General features: G+C 38.1%; 2 protein-coding genes across 4 annotated transcripts; both read right to left on the reverse strand.

The window, feature by feature from the left end:
- Window positions 1–334: 334 nt before the first annotated feature.
- LOC127935274 (C3a anaphylatoxin chemotactic receptor) lies at window positions 335–4353 on the reverse strand. Of its 3 annotated transcripts, XM_052532982.1 has the most exons (4): window positions 2437–2845; window positions 1459–1984; window positions 1329–1363; window positions 1105–1251 (listed from the first exon to the last, which is right to left on the reverse strand). In XM_052532982.1, the coding sequence occupies exons 2-4, from the start codon at window positions 1981–1983 to the stop codon at window positions 1119–1121; spliced, it is 693 nt and encodes a 230-aa protein (XP_052388942.1). In that variant the 5' UTR covers window position 1984; window positions 2437–2845; the 3' UTR covers window positions 1105–1118. The 3 variants fall into 3 exon arrangements, with proteins under 3 accessions (XP_052388943.1, XP_052388941.1, XP_052388942.1); XM_052532983.1 differs by lacking the exon at window positions 2437–2845 and adding an exon at window positions 3503–4353 and having other exon boundaries at window positions 335–1363; window positions 1459–1500; XM_052532981.1 differs by having other exon boundaries at window positions 337–1363; window positions 2437–2827.
- Window positions 4354–11409: 7056 nt separating this feature from the next.
- Window positions 11410–16642, reverse strand: LOC127935656 (C3a anaphylatoxin chemotactic receptor-like). The gene is made up of 3 exons (XM_052533739.1): window positions 16453–16642; window positions 15307–15826; window positions 11410–12342 (listed from the first exon to the last, which is right to left on the reverse strand). Exons 2-3 carry the CDS (start codon window positions 15823–15825, stop codon window positions 11848–11850), a joined length of 1014 nt encoding a protein of 337 aa, XP_052389699.1. The 5' UTR covers window position 15826; window positions 16453–16642; the 3' UTR covers window positions 11410–11847.
- Window positions 16643–16668: the final 26 nt, after the last annotated feature.

Raw genomic sequence — 16668 nt, forward strand, 5'->3', positions numbered from 1 at the left:
AAAATACCAAAAATATCAAAATCACACAATATTCTGTAAAATTATTCTTTACTTCATGAGCAATGCAGTACTTATTATTCAAATGTCTTCGGACATTTTTGTAAACTTTGTTATTTTTAAAAACTGCTCAATCTTTAATGTTGCAGTGTCACTGCAGATGTTAGGTTGATGTTAGTTATTTAAGTGTGCTCAGTAATGCCATTAAGAGTTAATGGATTAGGGGTTTTGTTTCAATTTTTACCACATTTGACATCAGAATTTGAACAAATAAACTAATGAAAGTCTTTATCAGATATTTCTAATGAAGAGTAATTGCACTAGACAAATTTTTCAAACACTGTGCATTTATTGTTATCTTCCTTTTCAAGGAAGACAAAAGGCATTTTCTGGTGAACACTGGACGGCAAATGCAGAGCGCTCGATCCACACTGATGACAGCCATAAAAAAAGTCACTGCAGAACATGTTGGCATATTTGAAGAAACCATTGGACTTGCAGAGAAAAACTCCAAAACAATATTACAGCAATAAAATTGAATAATAAAAAAATGGACTAAGATTAACCCCAGTCATAATGCAATCCTGGTTTAAAAATTTTGCCCTTTTCCCCATATTAAGGTCACAAATAATTTCCTCTTTCTCTTCCTGACTGTTAATTAACAAACAAACCTGTAGGCAAACATAAAAATAAAAATGTTCAATTGTCACATAAAAATTTGTTTGAAAAAAAATGACATATAAATGACCTTAATTTGAGCATTTTGCAACATAAAGTCTCAATCTACTGATTCAAGCTAGCTAGAAGACACTGAGGTGCATTAACTTTTCATTTTTGTTAGATATTAATCTTGATGTTAGATATTAATCTCTTAAAATTTAGTTTCACACTCAGTATGTGCAGTCTTTGGAATGGAATTACAGTTTTCTTCTCTAGTCCCTTGATGTGAGAGACTGTGGCTTTCCTCCATAAGAGCTCTGCGAAAAATCCCAGTCAAACTTTGGTTGCAGCATAGACTAAAATCCAATCCCATGCAGAAATACAGAACCGGGTTAATGCAGCTGTTGAAATAGGCTAAGTTTGAAACCATAGCCCATCCTTCTTTTACTGCCTTGTTGTTTCTATTCACCAACTTGACCAGTCCTAGAACGTGATAGGGAGCCCAGCATAAGAAAAAGGCACAGACCAAAACGACAAGAATCCGAAGAGGCCTTGATTTTCCAGAGAGCCGTGTTCTGCGTATCCCAACAGCAGCTAGTATATAACAGATTAGGATGACCAGGAAGGGCAACAAGAATCCACAGATGAAACGAGTGAAATAGTAGACATACTTTGCTGAACTGCCATCTCCTTCTTCTCCTTTCTCCTGAAAATACAATTATGAATACATAATACTAAAATGAATATTTATGCAAGCTAATGAAGGGTGACACATGCAGTAATTTATAACACCATTCTTACCTTGAATGAGCAGTGGCTCAAGTTGTTCTTTTCAAGGAAGACCTGTCGGTACAAAAAGTACGGTGAGCTTAACATCACTGCCACAATCCAAACTCCCACACTGACCACACGAGCAGCACATAACGTCCGTCGTTTTCTGGTGAACACTGGACGCCAGATACAGAGAGCTCGATCCACACTGATGACAGCCAGATGAAAAACACTGCAGAACATGTTGGCATACTTGAAGAAACCGTTAAACTTGCAGAGAAAAACTCCAAAAGGCCAGTGGTCAAAGAACAGACTTGAGATGAGAGAAGTGACTCGTGTCAGGGAGAAAATCAGGTCTGCTACAGCGAGATTGACCAGCCAAACATTTGTGACGGTGGGTTTCATTCGGAATCCAGCTACCCAGATGACCAAAGAGTTCCCAGTGGTGCCAAAGAGAACTATGATTGAATAGAAGACAATGTCTACTGTTGTTTTCTCATAGGACATTGAGGTATTGGAGTTGGATTGAGGGGAAAGAGTTGGATTGGAGATCATTCTACAAGCAAAACAGATAAATCCTTAAAAATTGTTTTTCCGTTCTTCTTCTGTAGGTCTGTACACAATCACATCATAAGCATGTGGTAACATGCAAGTTTCACAAGCTTCACATCACAGTTAGAGAAACATGATGAGTCTTGTCTGGCAACCAAGAGGGTACACATTATTAAACTGAAAGGCTTTACTGAGATCATATATAGATTTTTAATTTTCCTGCTAAATCATGGGTTAACAGAAAATTTCTTTTAAGACTTTTCATCTCTCATTATATTTAGGATATCATTCACACTTTATTCACACTTTAATCAATGTATTTTATTATATTTTATCTCAAATTAAATGTATTATAAAAAATATTTAATATTTTTTCATTTAAGTACTATTTTATTTATATTTCTTTAATACATTAATTCATGCAACAAATCTGGTGATGAATTGTTAAATTCTTACCTGGACACAGTGTCAGAAAGCGTTTTTGCAATAATCAGCCAAAACTCTCAATCTCAGGATAAACAGCATTACAAGATCCTTTGTCAATATGTTCAGCTATGTTTGAGTGTCAAATAGTGACTGTATCATCAGTGCACAAATTAATATACAAGCGACTTCACTGACATCACTTGCAGCTGCCTTTCTTTCATGATAAACAGGTTATTCTCACTGAATTTTTTGTCCAGTCATTCTAAAGTGTGCTCTTTGGCAACAAGGGAAGACAGGGAGGAAGTGGGAGGAGATGTGCAAATTTTGTCTACAAACGCATCAAATTCTGCAGGTTATAATCAGCCAAAACTCCTGTGTTACAGAGAAATGTAATTGGGTTATTTTGGCAACCCAGTGCTGGGTCAAAAGGGGACGAACCCAGCACTAGGTTATTTTAACCCAACAAGTTGGGTTATTATGCTTAACCCAGCATGCTGGGTTGATTTTTTATGGTTTAAAATTACTGCATTGCTAGGCTAAAATGACCCCAAATCGAGCTAGGCATTAAACCTACAAATCTTGTTCATTTTAAAAATCACTTTTACACACAAATAATAACTATCAAATGGTAAATATGTATTAAAAACAAGAGAAAACAGTCAAAGAGTAACGTGAAATTCAGAAAAATATGGCATTAACAGCTACTGAGTTTATCAACAAAGCATTGAACATTTGAATATAACTTTTAAGATAAAATGTGACTTTTTATTAGTGGTGGGCCGTTATCGGCGTTAACGTGCTACGAGACTCTTATCGGCCGATAAAAAAAATATCGCCGTTAATCTATTCTCAAAGTTGGGTTGGGAGCTGGGTCTATACTAAGTTAGCTATGATGACTTTCACCTTGATATTTTATATAACCGACTGGCTGAGGCCAGCCTAAAAAGATGCTCAGGAAAGTTGACGGGCCACTGCTGCGCTGTGTGTGTGTGAAAGAATGTGAGCATGTGTATGAATGACGGAGTGTAAACTCCATTCCTACTAAACAACACAGAACAAGCATTTAACATTACGTTTTAACAAATTATACACTTACGGTTTGTTTCATAGTCCATGAATACAGATCATGCATCACTGTCAATTTTCATGATCTCTTTAGCATAATAGATGTAGTCATGTAGTCTTTGACCAGCATTCATCCCAGTCACCACCTGTTCTCATCTGTGGCCTAAAAAGAGAAAAACATCTGAAAAAATAAAATATTTAATTAAACTCTATCCATTTTCAGATAGAGGTGTATTCACATCAGTAAGAATAGGTAAATAGTCAGTTTTATAATTTCAACACTTGTGTGAATGTTTAATGTCACTGTCTACCGCAGCGCTCCAGAAGGCTATAATGGCAGCATTAGTGTGAGGTCATGTGATATTGTTTGAATAAATACAGTATATTGCTTTCAGAAAGCTACTTCTTTACTGAAACATAAAAACGGATATGATATTCACATACATCACAAATTTTTGTACGTGTAGGACTGCTCTTCAAAGGTTTAGTTCACCAAATAATGAAAACTCTCCACATGTTGTTCCAGACCCATACAAACTCTGCTCATTTTTGTAACACAAATAAATATATTCAATATTCTCTTAATTTTTGTACTCCATTGCAAGTCTTGGACACTATTCTGACAGACATGTTCATTATCATATAATTTAAGATTTATTCATATATAAATATTGGAATGGAATGAGGGCAAGTCAATTATTTTTTGTGTGAACGATTCCTTAAGAGGGAAGACCAAGAATGATGACTCTCCAAATCAGACAACTCCAAATTTGGTTTGAGTTCTGCAATGAAAAACACAGACATCAATGGTGTCATGAAATAAGCACGTAAATCATAAGCACTGCTGTTGCTTCAAAATGTTAAGTAAACAGGCAGGAGACAACAGAAACATATAGTTTCTAAAAAATTTAGTAATATAAATAGTTTACCCTTAGTAATATAAATAAATAATTGATAATTCTGAAGTTTACTTGCCTTAAAAGGTCTTTCCCTTTCTTCCAAAGAAGCTGAGAAAATCGCCTCCTCCTCACACAAGCAGGCTTCTGTGCCCTTAACTCCAAAGTTCGTTTGAGTTCTGCACAGAAAAAAAGGACATCAAAATGTGATATAAACAGACAGGATGCAACAGAAACATGTATTTATTTCTAAAAATAACTCACATCAGTCTCAAAAGAATTAAGTTATCTTGTCTCTGGCATTCAACATCGACAAAAACAAACATTCTTTTAGTCTTAGTAAAAAAAAAAATATTAAAAAAAGATACATTTTGATTTATGAAGTTACTTGCCTTAAAACTGTCTCTCTCCTGGAGAAGCTGAGAAAATCGCCTCCTCCACACAAAAGCAGGCTTCTGTGTAATTAACTCCCAGCGCAGATACAATGAAGACAAAGCTCAACAAGTCTGAAATATTACATGCAAAACATTACTTTTAACAATTACCACTTAAACAGTCTCAAAATAATTATGCTAGTCTTTGTTACATAACATTGTTTCCTTTAGGAAACTAACGTACATTCAGTTTAACCACGAAAAATAAGATAACAAATTAATATAAAATGTGTCCATTAAAACTGTCTATTAACACCTCAAAAAGTGCAGATATTGTAAAATCTTATGTAAGTTAAATATAACATAAGACACTCACAGACATTATATTAAAAGTAAAAAAGAAAATTTGCAGTGGAGTGGAAATATTGCTACAAATTTAAAAGGCAAGACTTTTTTACTCCCATTACAAAAGGCAGACTGGGATTGCTCTGCATTCTCTGGCAATGTTCAGCATTAAGTTATTTAGTTCACACTGTCATCTTTGGACTGTCTTCACTGAACACTGTCTGAAAGTCCTCTTTTTCTAGTAGACAAAAGCGCTTTTTCCTGGGCAAAGGCCATGAACTAACTTGAAGTGCCTTATAAGGGCATTGGCATTACCATGACCTTAGCATGCTGAAGGCTATACACATTGATCAATTCCTGACAGTATGAAATTCCAAAGGCCAATCTAGAAAGAAGCTAAACATTCTTGCAAATTGTCTAAACTTATTTATAGGCTACATGCAGGCAGACACTCAGCAGATGGGCATGGTAACAATTATAATGTTTCCTATGAAACCAACATCACATGCTAAATGTAAGATATAACACAATAAATCCTGTGAAAGAGTCGCTGTTTGGACATTTGTTGGGAGTGTTGTCCCTGATCCTCATCACCATCCAATCACCCTTGCACTACAAATACCACACACACGCACCCAGTCAGCGTCCGGTCTCGTTCACAACAAAGTCTTACCTGTATACTCCTAGGTGTGGCCATCAGTCTGTCCTCCAGATACCATCCACAATCTAACGGGCAGATGGAGAGGAAGGTTCAGGAGATTGGACGCTTCCTCCGTACCTTCTCTCACGGCCACCAGAACTCCTGGAACCAGTTCCTAGGGTGGGCCGAGTACGCATAGATCTCCCTGCGGCAACCTACCACTGGATTCACTCCATTCCAGTGCGTGCTCGGCTACCAACCTCCACTCTTCCCCTGGTCAGGTGAACCCACGGATTTCCCTGCCATAGAGAGCGAGAAGGTCTGGGACGTGGCCCACCACCAACTCCAGCAGGTCCTACGTAGGCGCAGAAAGACAGCTGAACTTCGCCAATCTGAGGCCCCTACATACCAACCCGGTCAGAAGGTCTGGCTGTCCACTTGGGACATCCGCCTGTGCCTGCCCTGCCACAAGCTAAGTCCCAGATTCAATGGCCCATTCACCATCCATGAGCAGATCAATCCGGTCACTTACAAACTCCAATTACCACCTGAGTACCGGATTCACCCCACTTTCCATGTGTCTCTCCTTAAGCCTCACCATCCCTCTGTTTCTCCCTCCACAGAACCTCGTGAAGCCAAAGCACCCCCCCCCCCCATTCCTCCTTGAAGACTGTGCTGCCTACGACGCAAGAGACATCCTGGACTCCCAGTGGCGTTGTGGACAACTTGAATACCTAGTGGTCTGGGAAGGATATGGTCCAGAGGAACTTTCATGGGTCCCACGCAACGACATCCTGGATCCGAACTTACTAAACATCTTCCACTCCAGTCATCCTAACAGGCCAGGTCCCAAAGGAAGAGGATGTCCACCACATCGTCAGGGTCCTCAGCACTCAGGAGCGGGCCGTAGGGAGGGGCATACTGTTACACACACGCCAGGTTCCACCTCCATTCATTCACAACTCACGCTCTCACCTGAGTACTGAGCACTTCCCCCTGATCCTCATCACCATCCAATCACCTCTGCACTACAGATACCACACACACGCACCCAGTCAGCATCCGGTCTCGTTCGCAACAAGGTCTTACCTGTATGCTAACTCTAAGGACTAACTCTATCTCTGCTTACCTCTCTTCAGTGATCTCCAGAAGTTCCCAGCCATCTCCGTGCATGTGTGTGGTACACCTCCCTCCTTGACGTCTCTACCCTGCTACTACGGATTCATCACAGCCATCCTCCATATCACTTTACCCAGCACTACCCGCTCCTCTGCTTGTGCCTCAATAAACTGTATTTCTGTTATCCTCAGCCTCCTGTGGTATTCCATAACAGGTGGTATATTTGGTCTCCATATTTTAATTATTTAGGAAATAATGCATCTGTCCATGATCTAAATAGTTCTGTCTTACATCAGAAAATGTTATGAATATGAGTATTTTATATTGAATACAAGACAGATGGCTCTACACACAGTGTAATATTCTCTAAAGAAACATTATATTGCAAATTTATCCATGTATGCATAATTCTGAATTAACTGACCATCTTCATTTGGCATTAACATTTTTCCTCATGTATTGTAATAATACCATTATTCCACATGGTGGATAAATTTAGTTTTGGGGGTAAATAGGCTATCATTTTCCAGTATTGCAATATCTGCTTGAAATTTGAAAGCTTAACAGGCAATTTTGAAATCTCAAAATCACATTTCAATAAAAACCCACCAACTCTTTTAAATATAGCCTTTGGTGGCCTATATGAAACCAAATTGAATTAGGCTGTGTTAAAGGGGTCATATGATGCTACATGCACTTTTACAAGTTTTTTGAACTAAAATGTTTGTTGGCATCATGTGTAGGCTACACAACTGCCCTAAAATGATAAAAATCCACCCAGGTTTTTTCTTTTTTTTTCTGCATAAATCTTTACCCCTTTCTCAAATCGAGCCCATCTCAGATGCCTGTCTTTGTGACATCAAACAGATAGGCCCCTCCCATGAAAGGTTGATTGACAAAAGCGTTTTAGCAGACCGGACTGGTGTCTAACCTTAGACCCGCCCTGAGTGAGCTGTCATCAGTCCTCCATTGTTTCACTGGCGGAGCGGATGTAGACAAGAGTGTGTGTGATTGAGGTGTTCTTTTGTTGGATGTAATGATGAACAAAGCAGTTGTCATTTACTCACGTCATCTGAGCCATTGAAGACGCCGTGGATTAGTTTTGTTTTTGAAGCGAATGCGCCCCCGAGTTACATAAATGTGTCTATGTTGCCGCAAATCATTTGTGATCCAGCTTCACCTACAGAAGTGTGTACGTTTTTTTTTTTTTATAAAGAATCTTTGCAAATCGCTTTTCCTATTAATTAATTAGCAAGTTTCACTATAAATGTGCGGCTAAAGTATAAACACTCCCTCAGAGAGCAGCCCTGAAGAGAGGGGCAGGGTCAGCAGAGCTCATTAACATTTAAAGGAAAATGCTACAAAACGGCTTGCTCTGAAAATTGTAGGGATGCACCGAATCCAGATTTTTGGGGTTCGGCCGAATACCGAATCAACCGTTTAAGATTCGGCCGAATCCGAAACCGAATACCGAATCCTACTCGCATCCTTATTCCAATAACACAGTAAAACACTAAATGAAGTAAACAACGTCCACAGCAATGTATTTTTCATTTTTATTTTAACTGTAAAAAAAGAAAGAAAAAAAAAGAATAGGCAACATTATGACAGGATGACAAGTGAGAAAAACTTTTTTGACAATTACCAAGCTTAGCGTTTTTCTTTTCTTTTTAAAAATCAGAATATGTTTGTTGACTTAACTGAAATGAATGTAATTGAACATTAACTCAATAAACATGGATAGTAGGCTGTTTAGTTTTCGTTTATAACAGTATAGGCTACGATTAGAACAGTAGCCAAATATTACGAAAAATATTACGGAAGATCACACACATCTCCTGCATCATAATTAAATTAACGTAAAACCTCTAATCTTTCACATGAAATTAGAGTTTAATAAAAAAAAATAAAAAAAAGACGCTCTGCATTAACAGGTGATAGCCGGTTGCGAGTGTGAGAACTAATGTCCCCAGCAGTACTGAAAAGTCTTTCACTGGGCACAGAGGTAGATTTTTGCCATTTTTGCCAGCAGTGGAAATCGCTGCTGGTTTGTCTTCCACCACTGAAGAGGATCCTCTCTGAGAGGAATCAAAAGCCTCACCGAAAAATCGCTTATCTCCACGTCAGCACCCGATGTGACTGGCTGGCTCTGTATTGCTACGGTAAATCGTCCCAGCCGCTCAAGATTCCTGAACCATTTAGTTTAGAGCGAACTGTCGGGCCGTGTTCCTCCTCATATAAACACCTTCACGCAATCAATGGCCGCGTGACGTCGACCAGCGTAGCGCAAGCCTAGGGTTCGGTTTGGTGAAAAAAAAAAACGAAACCCGTCCAAATGGCCAGTATTCGGCATCGTTTCATGCCATCATTCGTGCATCCCTAGACAATAGAGCTGTTTTTGACAGGGTAAAAATGTGTTTTTACATTACCATTGAGAAATTTTAACCAAACTATGTTACAGACTTTTCAAGACCCTAAAGAATCATACACTGTAAAAAATATTCACACCTTTCAACTTAAAAAACTTAAGTTTTGCGGCTGCCTTAAGACAAGCTTTTTAATCTCAAAAGCTTACCATGCGTACTCTGTGCAGTTCTGTTCGAAACAGTTAGGGTAGGTTCTCTTTCAATTTCCAAATCATCCAACATGGATGGGCTGGGATCATGTAGAGCCCTCTGAAACTGCACTGAAGCTGCAGTTTGGACCTTTCCCCCAGTGAACCCTACTGAAGTCCACTATATAGAGAAAAACCCTGGAATGTTTTCCTCAAAAATAAGGAAATTGTTATTCAGAAGTGATCTCATCCTTCAAGAGTTAGCACTTTAACGTTAACATTGCTAGCTCACTATAATCATCACGCAGCAATCTTAAACAACAAAAATTAATCGACGCAGTTAAAATTACTAAAGTTTAAATTAAGTAATTAAAGTAATCCATCTTAAAATTTGTTAATTACGTATTATTACAGACCTCTTGGACGTTTTCTTCATGTTAGCAAGTCCTCTGATAACATAAGTTAGGCCTTAGTGTTCGCCAACATTACAGTCTGAAATAGATCTAAGGATCAATAAAAACATTTATTAGTAGAAGAGTTTGATGGCACGGTGTGTCATACCTCGGTGAGGTTTTTGAGGATAACAGCGAGCAGTCTGTATCTGTCTCGGCCATCTTGACTTCTTGTCTTCTCTTCTGAACTCCAAAAAAAAAAACCACGCTCATTTCCACGGACGCAGCCCTGATCCGCTCCCACCCACTGAAACCACGCTCGGGCTTGATCCGTGTTTGCCAGTTTGGAAACAGACCCGGCTCAGAGTCATCTGCTGTTTGGAAAAGCACTGGCCCGATTCCTGTTCACCATAACCGGCCCGAGTCTGGCTGTAGAGTCTGGGCCACGTCTGGCAATGACTCAGCTCAGTTCATTCATAGATGGTTACATTAATAGAACAATAATTAACTAAACAATATAAAACTTTACTTAAAGGGTTAGTTCACCCAGATAGCAAATTTATGTAATTAATAACTTACCCTTATGTTGTTTCAAACCCGTAAGACCTCCGTTTATCTTTGCAACACAGTTTAAGATATTTTAGATTTAGTCCGAGAGCTCTCAGTCCCTCCATTGAAGCTGTGTGTACGGTACATTGTCCATGTCCAGAAAGGTAAGAAAAACATCATCAAAGTAGTCCATGTGACATCAGAGGGTCAGTTATAATTTTTTGAAGCATCGAAAATACATTTTGGTCCAAAAATAGCAAAAACGACGACTTTATTCAGCATTGTCTTCTCTTCTGTGTCTGTTGTGAGAGAGAGTTCAAAACAAAGCAGTCTGGATATCCGGCTCACGAACGAATCATTCAGTTCACCAAATCGAACTGAATCGTTTTAAACGGTTCGCATCTCTAATACGCATTAATCCACAAATGACTTAAGCTGTTAACTTTTTTAATGTGGCTGACACTCCCTCTGAGTTCAAACAAACCAATATGCCGGAGTAATGCATGCACTCAAACAGTACACTGACTGAACTGCTGTGAAGATAGAACTGAAGATGAACACCTAGCCGAGCCAGATAACGAACATGTTTGAAACAACATGAGGGTAAGTTATTAATTGCATAAATTTGCTATCTGGGTGAACTAACCCTTTTAAATTCTGAGACATGTGCTTACTGCACATGCACATTGGCTGGTCCTGCTTAGAATACTGTATAAGGTTTTTTTATTCACTATTCACTATTTTAGCATGAGAAACAACTTTTATGCGACAGTTCATGTCAGATTTTGTTGCTGATTTAATATGTTATATTTGGCAAGCAGTTTTTAAAGATTTCAGGATTTCCCCATTCAAGTAGGTAGGACTTGCATGCATGAAATATCTTCTCAGAGCCATTGCAAATATGGCTGCTGAGTGAAGAGGCTTTCATTGAAATGGACTTTGAGTAAGTCCAGAGAATAAAAAAAGTTTAGGACATCTTGATCAGAAAAGAGGAACAAATGTCTATGGTTTTGGCAGTCTTAATATGAAGTGAATTACTCTACACTAAATCAAGAGACTTTCTCAGGAAACCTGTTCACAGTTTATTAGCTTTGGAGCAAGGAAATGTACAGGTAGCTGCTAAACAGTGGCTTACATGTTAATAAGACATCACAGAAGCAGACTTGTGAAAACCATCATTTCAAAATCCAAAGTTTATCAAAAGCAAGAATCAGTTTGCTCTGCAAAAGTGTCAAAATCGTACTCACAAACATACATGTTGATTTCATAATTATTTTTAGGTTTTCGCAATAAAAGTTCTTAATTATGAAGACTACTCTTATTGTATGTTTTCTTTTTTAGTTTTCTATAAATAAAATCTTAATTTGATTATTTTAGAGATAGTCTGGTAGTATGATTGTAAAAAAAAAAAGAAAAAATTTACACTTCACACGGCCTCCCCTGATACTGCTAAAAAGCAAAAATTACATTACATTACATTAAAACTTTTTTCAACTTTAGTCATGCCCTACAGTCTGTCTCGAACAATCTCTGCAGTCTTTGGAATTGAATTACAGCTTTCTTCCCTAGTGCCTTCCTGGGGCTGCAAAGTGTGGCCTTCTTCCATAAGTGCTCTGCGATAAATCCCTGATATACTTTGTCTGAAGCGTTGCCTAACATCCAGTCCCATGCAGAAGTACAGCACTGGGTTGACACAGCTGTTGAAATACGCAAATACTTTAGCAATAGACACACCCACTTTTACAGCTTGGCTCTTCCTGTATACCATCTTGGCAAGCAGTAGGCAGTGGTAGGGACCCCAACATATGAAAAAGGCAAAGACAAGTCCAGCAAGAATACGGAGAGGCCGTGTTTTACCATAAAACCTTGTTCTACGTATACCAAAGCCAGCTAGAATGTAGCAGCACAGGATGACCAGGAAGGGCAACAGGAATCCACATAAGAAGCGAATGCTGTACAAAGCTTTCTCTGCTGAATTGTCACTCTTTGATGCTTCTTTCACCTGCACAAAGTAAATCAGATTACTAATATATGGCAAAAAATTTCACATTTACTATGCTAAAAGAAAGTACGATTACACTTTATTTTGATAGTCCACTTTAGACATTCTACTAACTATAAGTAACTTTGTAACTACATGTCAACTACATGTTAACTACATATCAACTAAATGTCATTATTTGCAACCACATGTCTACTAACTCTCAGCGTAGACTGTTAGGTTAGGTTTATGTTTGTTTGAATAAGTTGACAAAGAAAGTGTTAGAAGATATTAAGCTGACAGTCTGAGAGTCTACTAATACTCTACTAACTGCTAGTTGACATGTAGTTGCAACGTTACTTACTATTAGTAAAATGTCTAAAGTGGACTACCAAAATAAAGTGTTACTGAAATTACATTTAAAGGGATAGTTCAAACAAAAATGAGAACTGGCATTATTTATCCATCTGATGTTTCACATTCAGTTTTTAAATAAAGTTGTATGTAAATAAGAATGAATAAGATACATTCGCACTGTCAGTTTTCTGGATTGACAACCGCAATTACTTATAGGTCTGAGCCTGGAAATGATTGCACTGTTGCTTAACATCAATACCGATTATTCAGCTGATGTTTTTCTGGGGGGAAAAAAATAACTTTCAGTAGACAAAAACTCCATCAAACAGTTTTTAAATTCATCAAAGATGATGATGTCCAAAATGGCAAAATCTTATCACATTTGACACGACAGAAGTTCAGTTGAGGTGCAGTTTCTTCTGTCAAATCTTTATTATCGGACAGCAGTTTCTATACTTCTGTAAAGTTCTGAGCATTTGAGTTGTGTGTAAACTACAAAACTGGCGGGAGTAGCTCCGGTGGAGGACAGTAACTGGATCTACTACAGATGACAGTTTATATCAAAGCCCCTTTAAGGCAGTGGTTACCAATTCCAGTCCTTGCGCCACCCTGCTCTACACATTTTGTATGTTTCAATTATGGCTTCAGACGAAGCGACAACCTCCCACTCTCTATTGTGAAGTCAATACAGAAGTGACTTAAACTGTAATTTGTCAACTGGTCTTTGGAGGCTGGCTGCAAAAGGGAGTCAATCCCATAGACTCCCCATATTAAAATGCCCAACTTTACAGCAGAAAAAAAACAGGTTTATTTCAAAAGATGATTTTGGTCTATATAGCTAATTTTGCCCTTCATGACAACTGTGAGGGGGAGAATTTTTTTCTCATCCATTTAAATTATTTCACGCCTTAATGTTCTGTATAATTAAGGACATGGCCACTTGAGTGACAGGTGGATTGCCACTGCTGTCGCCGCCGTCGAGCTAGGTGGGTGTGGTTTCAGCAACCAGCTACCGCCTTTTTGCCCATTTCAATTATCCAGGAGTGATGCACAGTGATGCACTTCCAAGATGGTGACAACTGGCCCCGCCTACTTTTGGCTTCAAAAACACTCTTCGGAAACCTATGGGTGACATCACGGACACTATGTCCATGTTTTTGTACAGTCTATGCTTCAGACCTTTGTTCTATTCGAACGTAAGTGCCCTGCGAAGTGGACACCACAGGATATTCCACCATGATCCTCTCCCCCTCTCAAAGACATCTTTTTTTTCATGACGTTAAACTTGGAAAAGGGATTGGACTATACTGACTATCCAGTGATCAGGCTTTTAGCACCCTTCATCGGGAGTTTGATTGACAGGCGATCTGACCAATCATAATGCTGAATCTGCCATTTTGTCCGACAAACAAACCAAACAGGAAAGTTAATAAATTAACATCAGTAGAGTCAAACTTAAAAAATAGTGTATTTCACACAGTTGAGACAACACACCTTCTGATGTTCATTCATGTGTATTTCATGCTATGACTAGCAGGAAGTGATTGAGTCACATTTTGAACTGCTTGTACTGATGTGCTACAGTGATAGGTCACTTTAAAGAGCAACAAAATTACATTTACTGTTTGAAATTATTAAAAAAATATGACAAACTTTGAAAGCTGAGACTTTGTTTCACACCAAAAGGTTACCTGCTCTGTCTTGTCTGACAGCGCATTGTCATTGTCTTCTTTGCTCTGTGATGTATTTTTCACTGTGTGGCAGTATATTTTTCACACATCATCTGTGTGGCATGAGAATGCAAACACCTCAGTTCAAGCGGCATGTGAACCGATCAGCACTTTACTACTAGTTAAAGCATGAAATAAACATGAATGAACATTAGAGTTGAAGTCTCAACCATGGAAAGTCATCAATACACCATAACAAAGATTTTCTTACTATTGGGAGATGAGAGGGTCTATATTAATTATCATTGGAAAAAAGCGTAATTGCTTACTTGGATCATGTGAGGCACCTCAGCCAATCATACAAAGGCCTCTGGTCTCCTTCCCTAAGTACAGCCAATGCATATCTTTCTACTAGACTATTGCAACTTCTGTTTCATGCTGACTTTAATATAATCACTACAACTGTCAATCAGTAGCAGGGCAACTAACTACTATACTCAGTGCTGCAAATCGCGCTGTAATCAGAAGCCTCTAATGTTACTTCAGATATTAGCGGTTCACCCATCGGAATACCTGCCTGCATGCAGGACTCTTGGATTGGACTCCCAACAGTGCTCTTTTGCTCTGTATAATGTGACATTCAGTTCTAGATTTCCAGTATGTTCCATTCAAACAGCATTAGCTTTATCGAAAAATACAGTTGTGTATCCTTAAATTTTACTGGTGAGAGTTCGGTTATAGAATGCGGCTGTAAATCCAATAAATAACCAAAATGTGTGTGAATGTAATTGCATTCATATTTTCCCTGTTTTGTCTGCTATCAATGAATGTAACTTATATAATTAAATTATTAAACCTATTATTGAATCCAATATTATGATTTTATATCAATATAGTTTCTTTGATAATTATTCAAAACCTTTTTTAAATTCAGACAGAATTCCAAAGTTGTTCTGACCTCCATTGAGCACTTGCTCAAATTTTTGTCACCAGGGTAGACCTGCCGGTAAACATAGTATGGTGAACTAAAGATCACTGCCACGATCCAAACTCCCACACTGACCACACGAGCAGCACATAACGTCCGTCGTTCTCTGGTGAACACTGGACGCCAGATACAGAGCACTCGATCCACACTGATGACAGCCAGAAGAAAAACACTGCAGAACATGTTGGTGTACTTGAAGAAACCACTGAACTTGCAGAAAAAGGCTCCAAAAGGCCAGTCTTCATAGAAAAGTTTTTTGAGGAGTGAAGGTACAAGGGTAAAGCAGAAGATCAGGTCTGCTACAGCGAGATTGACCAGCCATACATTAGTGACGTTGGGCTTCAGACGATTGCTAGCCACCCAGATGACCAAAGAGTTCCCAGTGACGCCGATGATAATGGTAATGGTGTAGAGGATAATGGTAATATTATTCATAATGGCATTATTGTCCACTGTATTGTGCGATGGAAGACTTGTATTGGAGGCCATTCTGAGAGACAAATAAAAGTTATATATAGTATTTCTGTTTAAATTAAACATTTGAATTAATTCACAGATGAACTGATTAGCCAGATTCACCAGTTAAACTCTCAGGAAATGCATGTATATGTGAAATTATACCTTTAAGGTGGAAAATATGTTTAAATAATTCCTAAGAACTACAATTCAAGAAATGAGTAAATGTGAGTTTATAAGCATCTAAAGTTTATTTCTCTTAATCACCCAATACTTTTTCCTTGTATATTTATGTGGGGGTTATAAAAATATTATTCAAGTACAATTGACATTATAGTTTAAATATCTATATTTATTTTAAATATAGCTTAAACTAGCCATATGGGGCTCTCACATGAAAGAAGTCACCCAGCTCTTACTCAGAGTTTGTTGCAAAATATCCTTTCATCTTAAAACGGATAAGAAAAACGCATATGAGGCATGACAATTTAAGACAGAGATGGGCAATTTAACAGCGTATGTTTGAAAAAGCTCATTAAATGAGTAGTATAAAAAAAAATGCAACAAAACCATTGCACAGCATAGATTGCATTGGAAATCATAGTAAAAAAAAAAAAAAAAATGAATAACTGGATAGTCAATTGATGTGGGTGTTCTTACCTCAGTGTAAGTTTGCTCAAAGAACTAGTTAGCACAATCAGTGTTTGAAAAAACACTTCTGCACAGTAATTTGTGAATGTGTCTAGCAGAGACCGAGTATGAGTGCAAATAAATAAGTGTTGGGTTCATCAACATCACTTCCAGATATTCTTCTTCTCTCTAAACCCCTTTCTCCTGTGAACGTGATTATTAAGTGTCTTTTACAGATGAAGAGAA

This window comes from Carassius gibelio, chromosome A19 (genome assembly GCF_023724105.1).
Source record: "Carassius gibelio isolate Cgi1373 ecotype wild population from Czech Republic chromosome A19, carGib1.2-hapl.c, whole genome shotgun sequence".
Classification (NCBI taxonomy): Eukaryota; Metazoa; Chordata; class Actinopteri; order Cypriniformes; family Cyprinidae; genus Carassius; species Carassius gibelio.

Coding starts and splice junctions, on each gene's coding strand:
- LOC127935274 (XM_052532981.1), bottom strand. CDS start 1,983: ATGATCTCCAATCCAACTCTTTCCCCTCAATCCAACTCCAATACCTCA. Junction 1,364..1,458: donor TGAGCCACTGCTCATTCAAG/GTAAGAATGGTG, acceptor TTGTATTTTCAG/GAGAAAGGAGAAGAAGGAGA.
- LOC127935656 (XM_052533739.1), bottom strand. CDS start 15,825: ATGGCCTCCAATACAAGTCTTCCATCGCACAATACAGTGGACAATAAT. Junction 12,343..15,306: donor TGAGCAAGTGCTCAATGGAG/GTCAGAACAACT, acceptor TACTTTGTGCAG/GTGAAAGAAGCATCAAAGAG.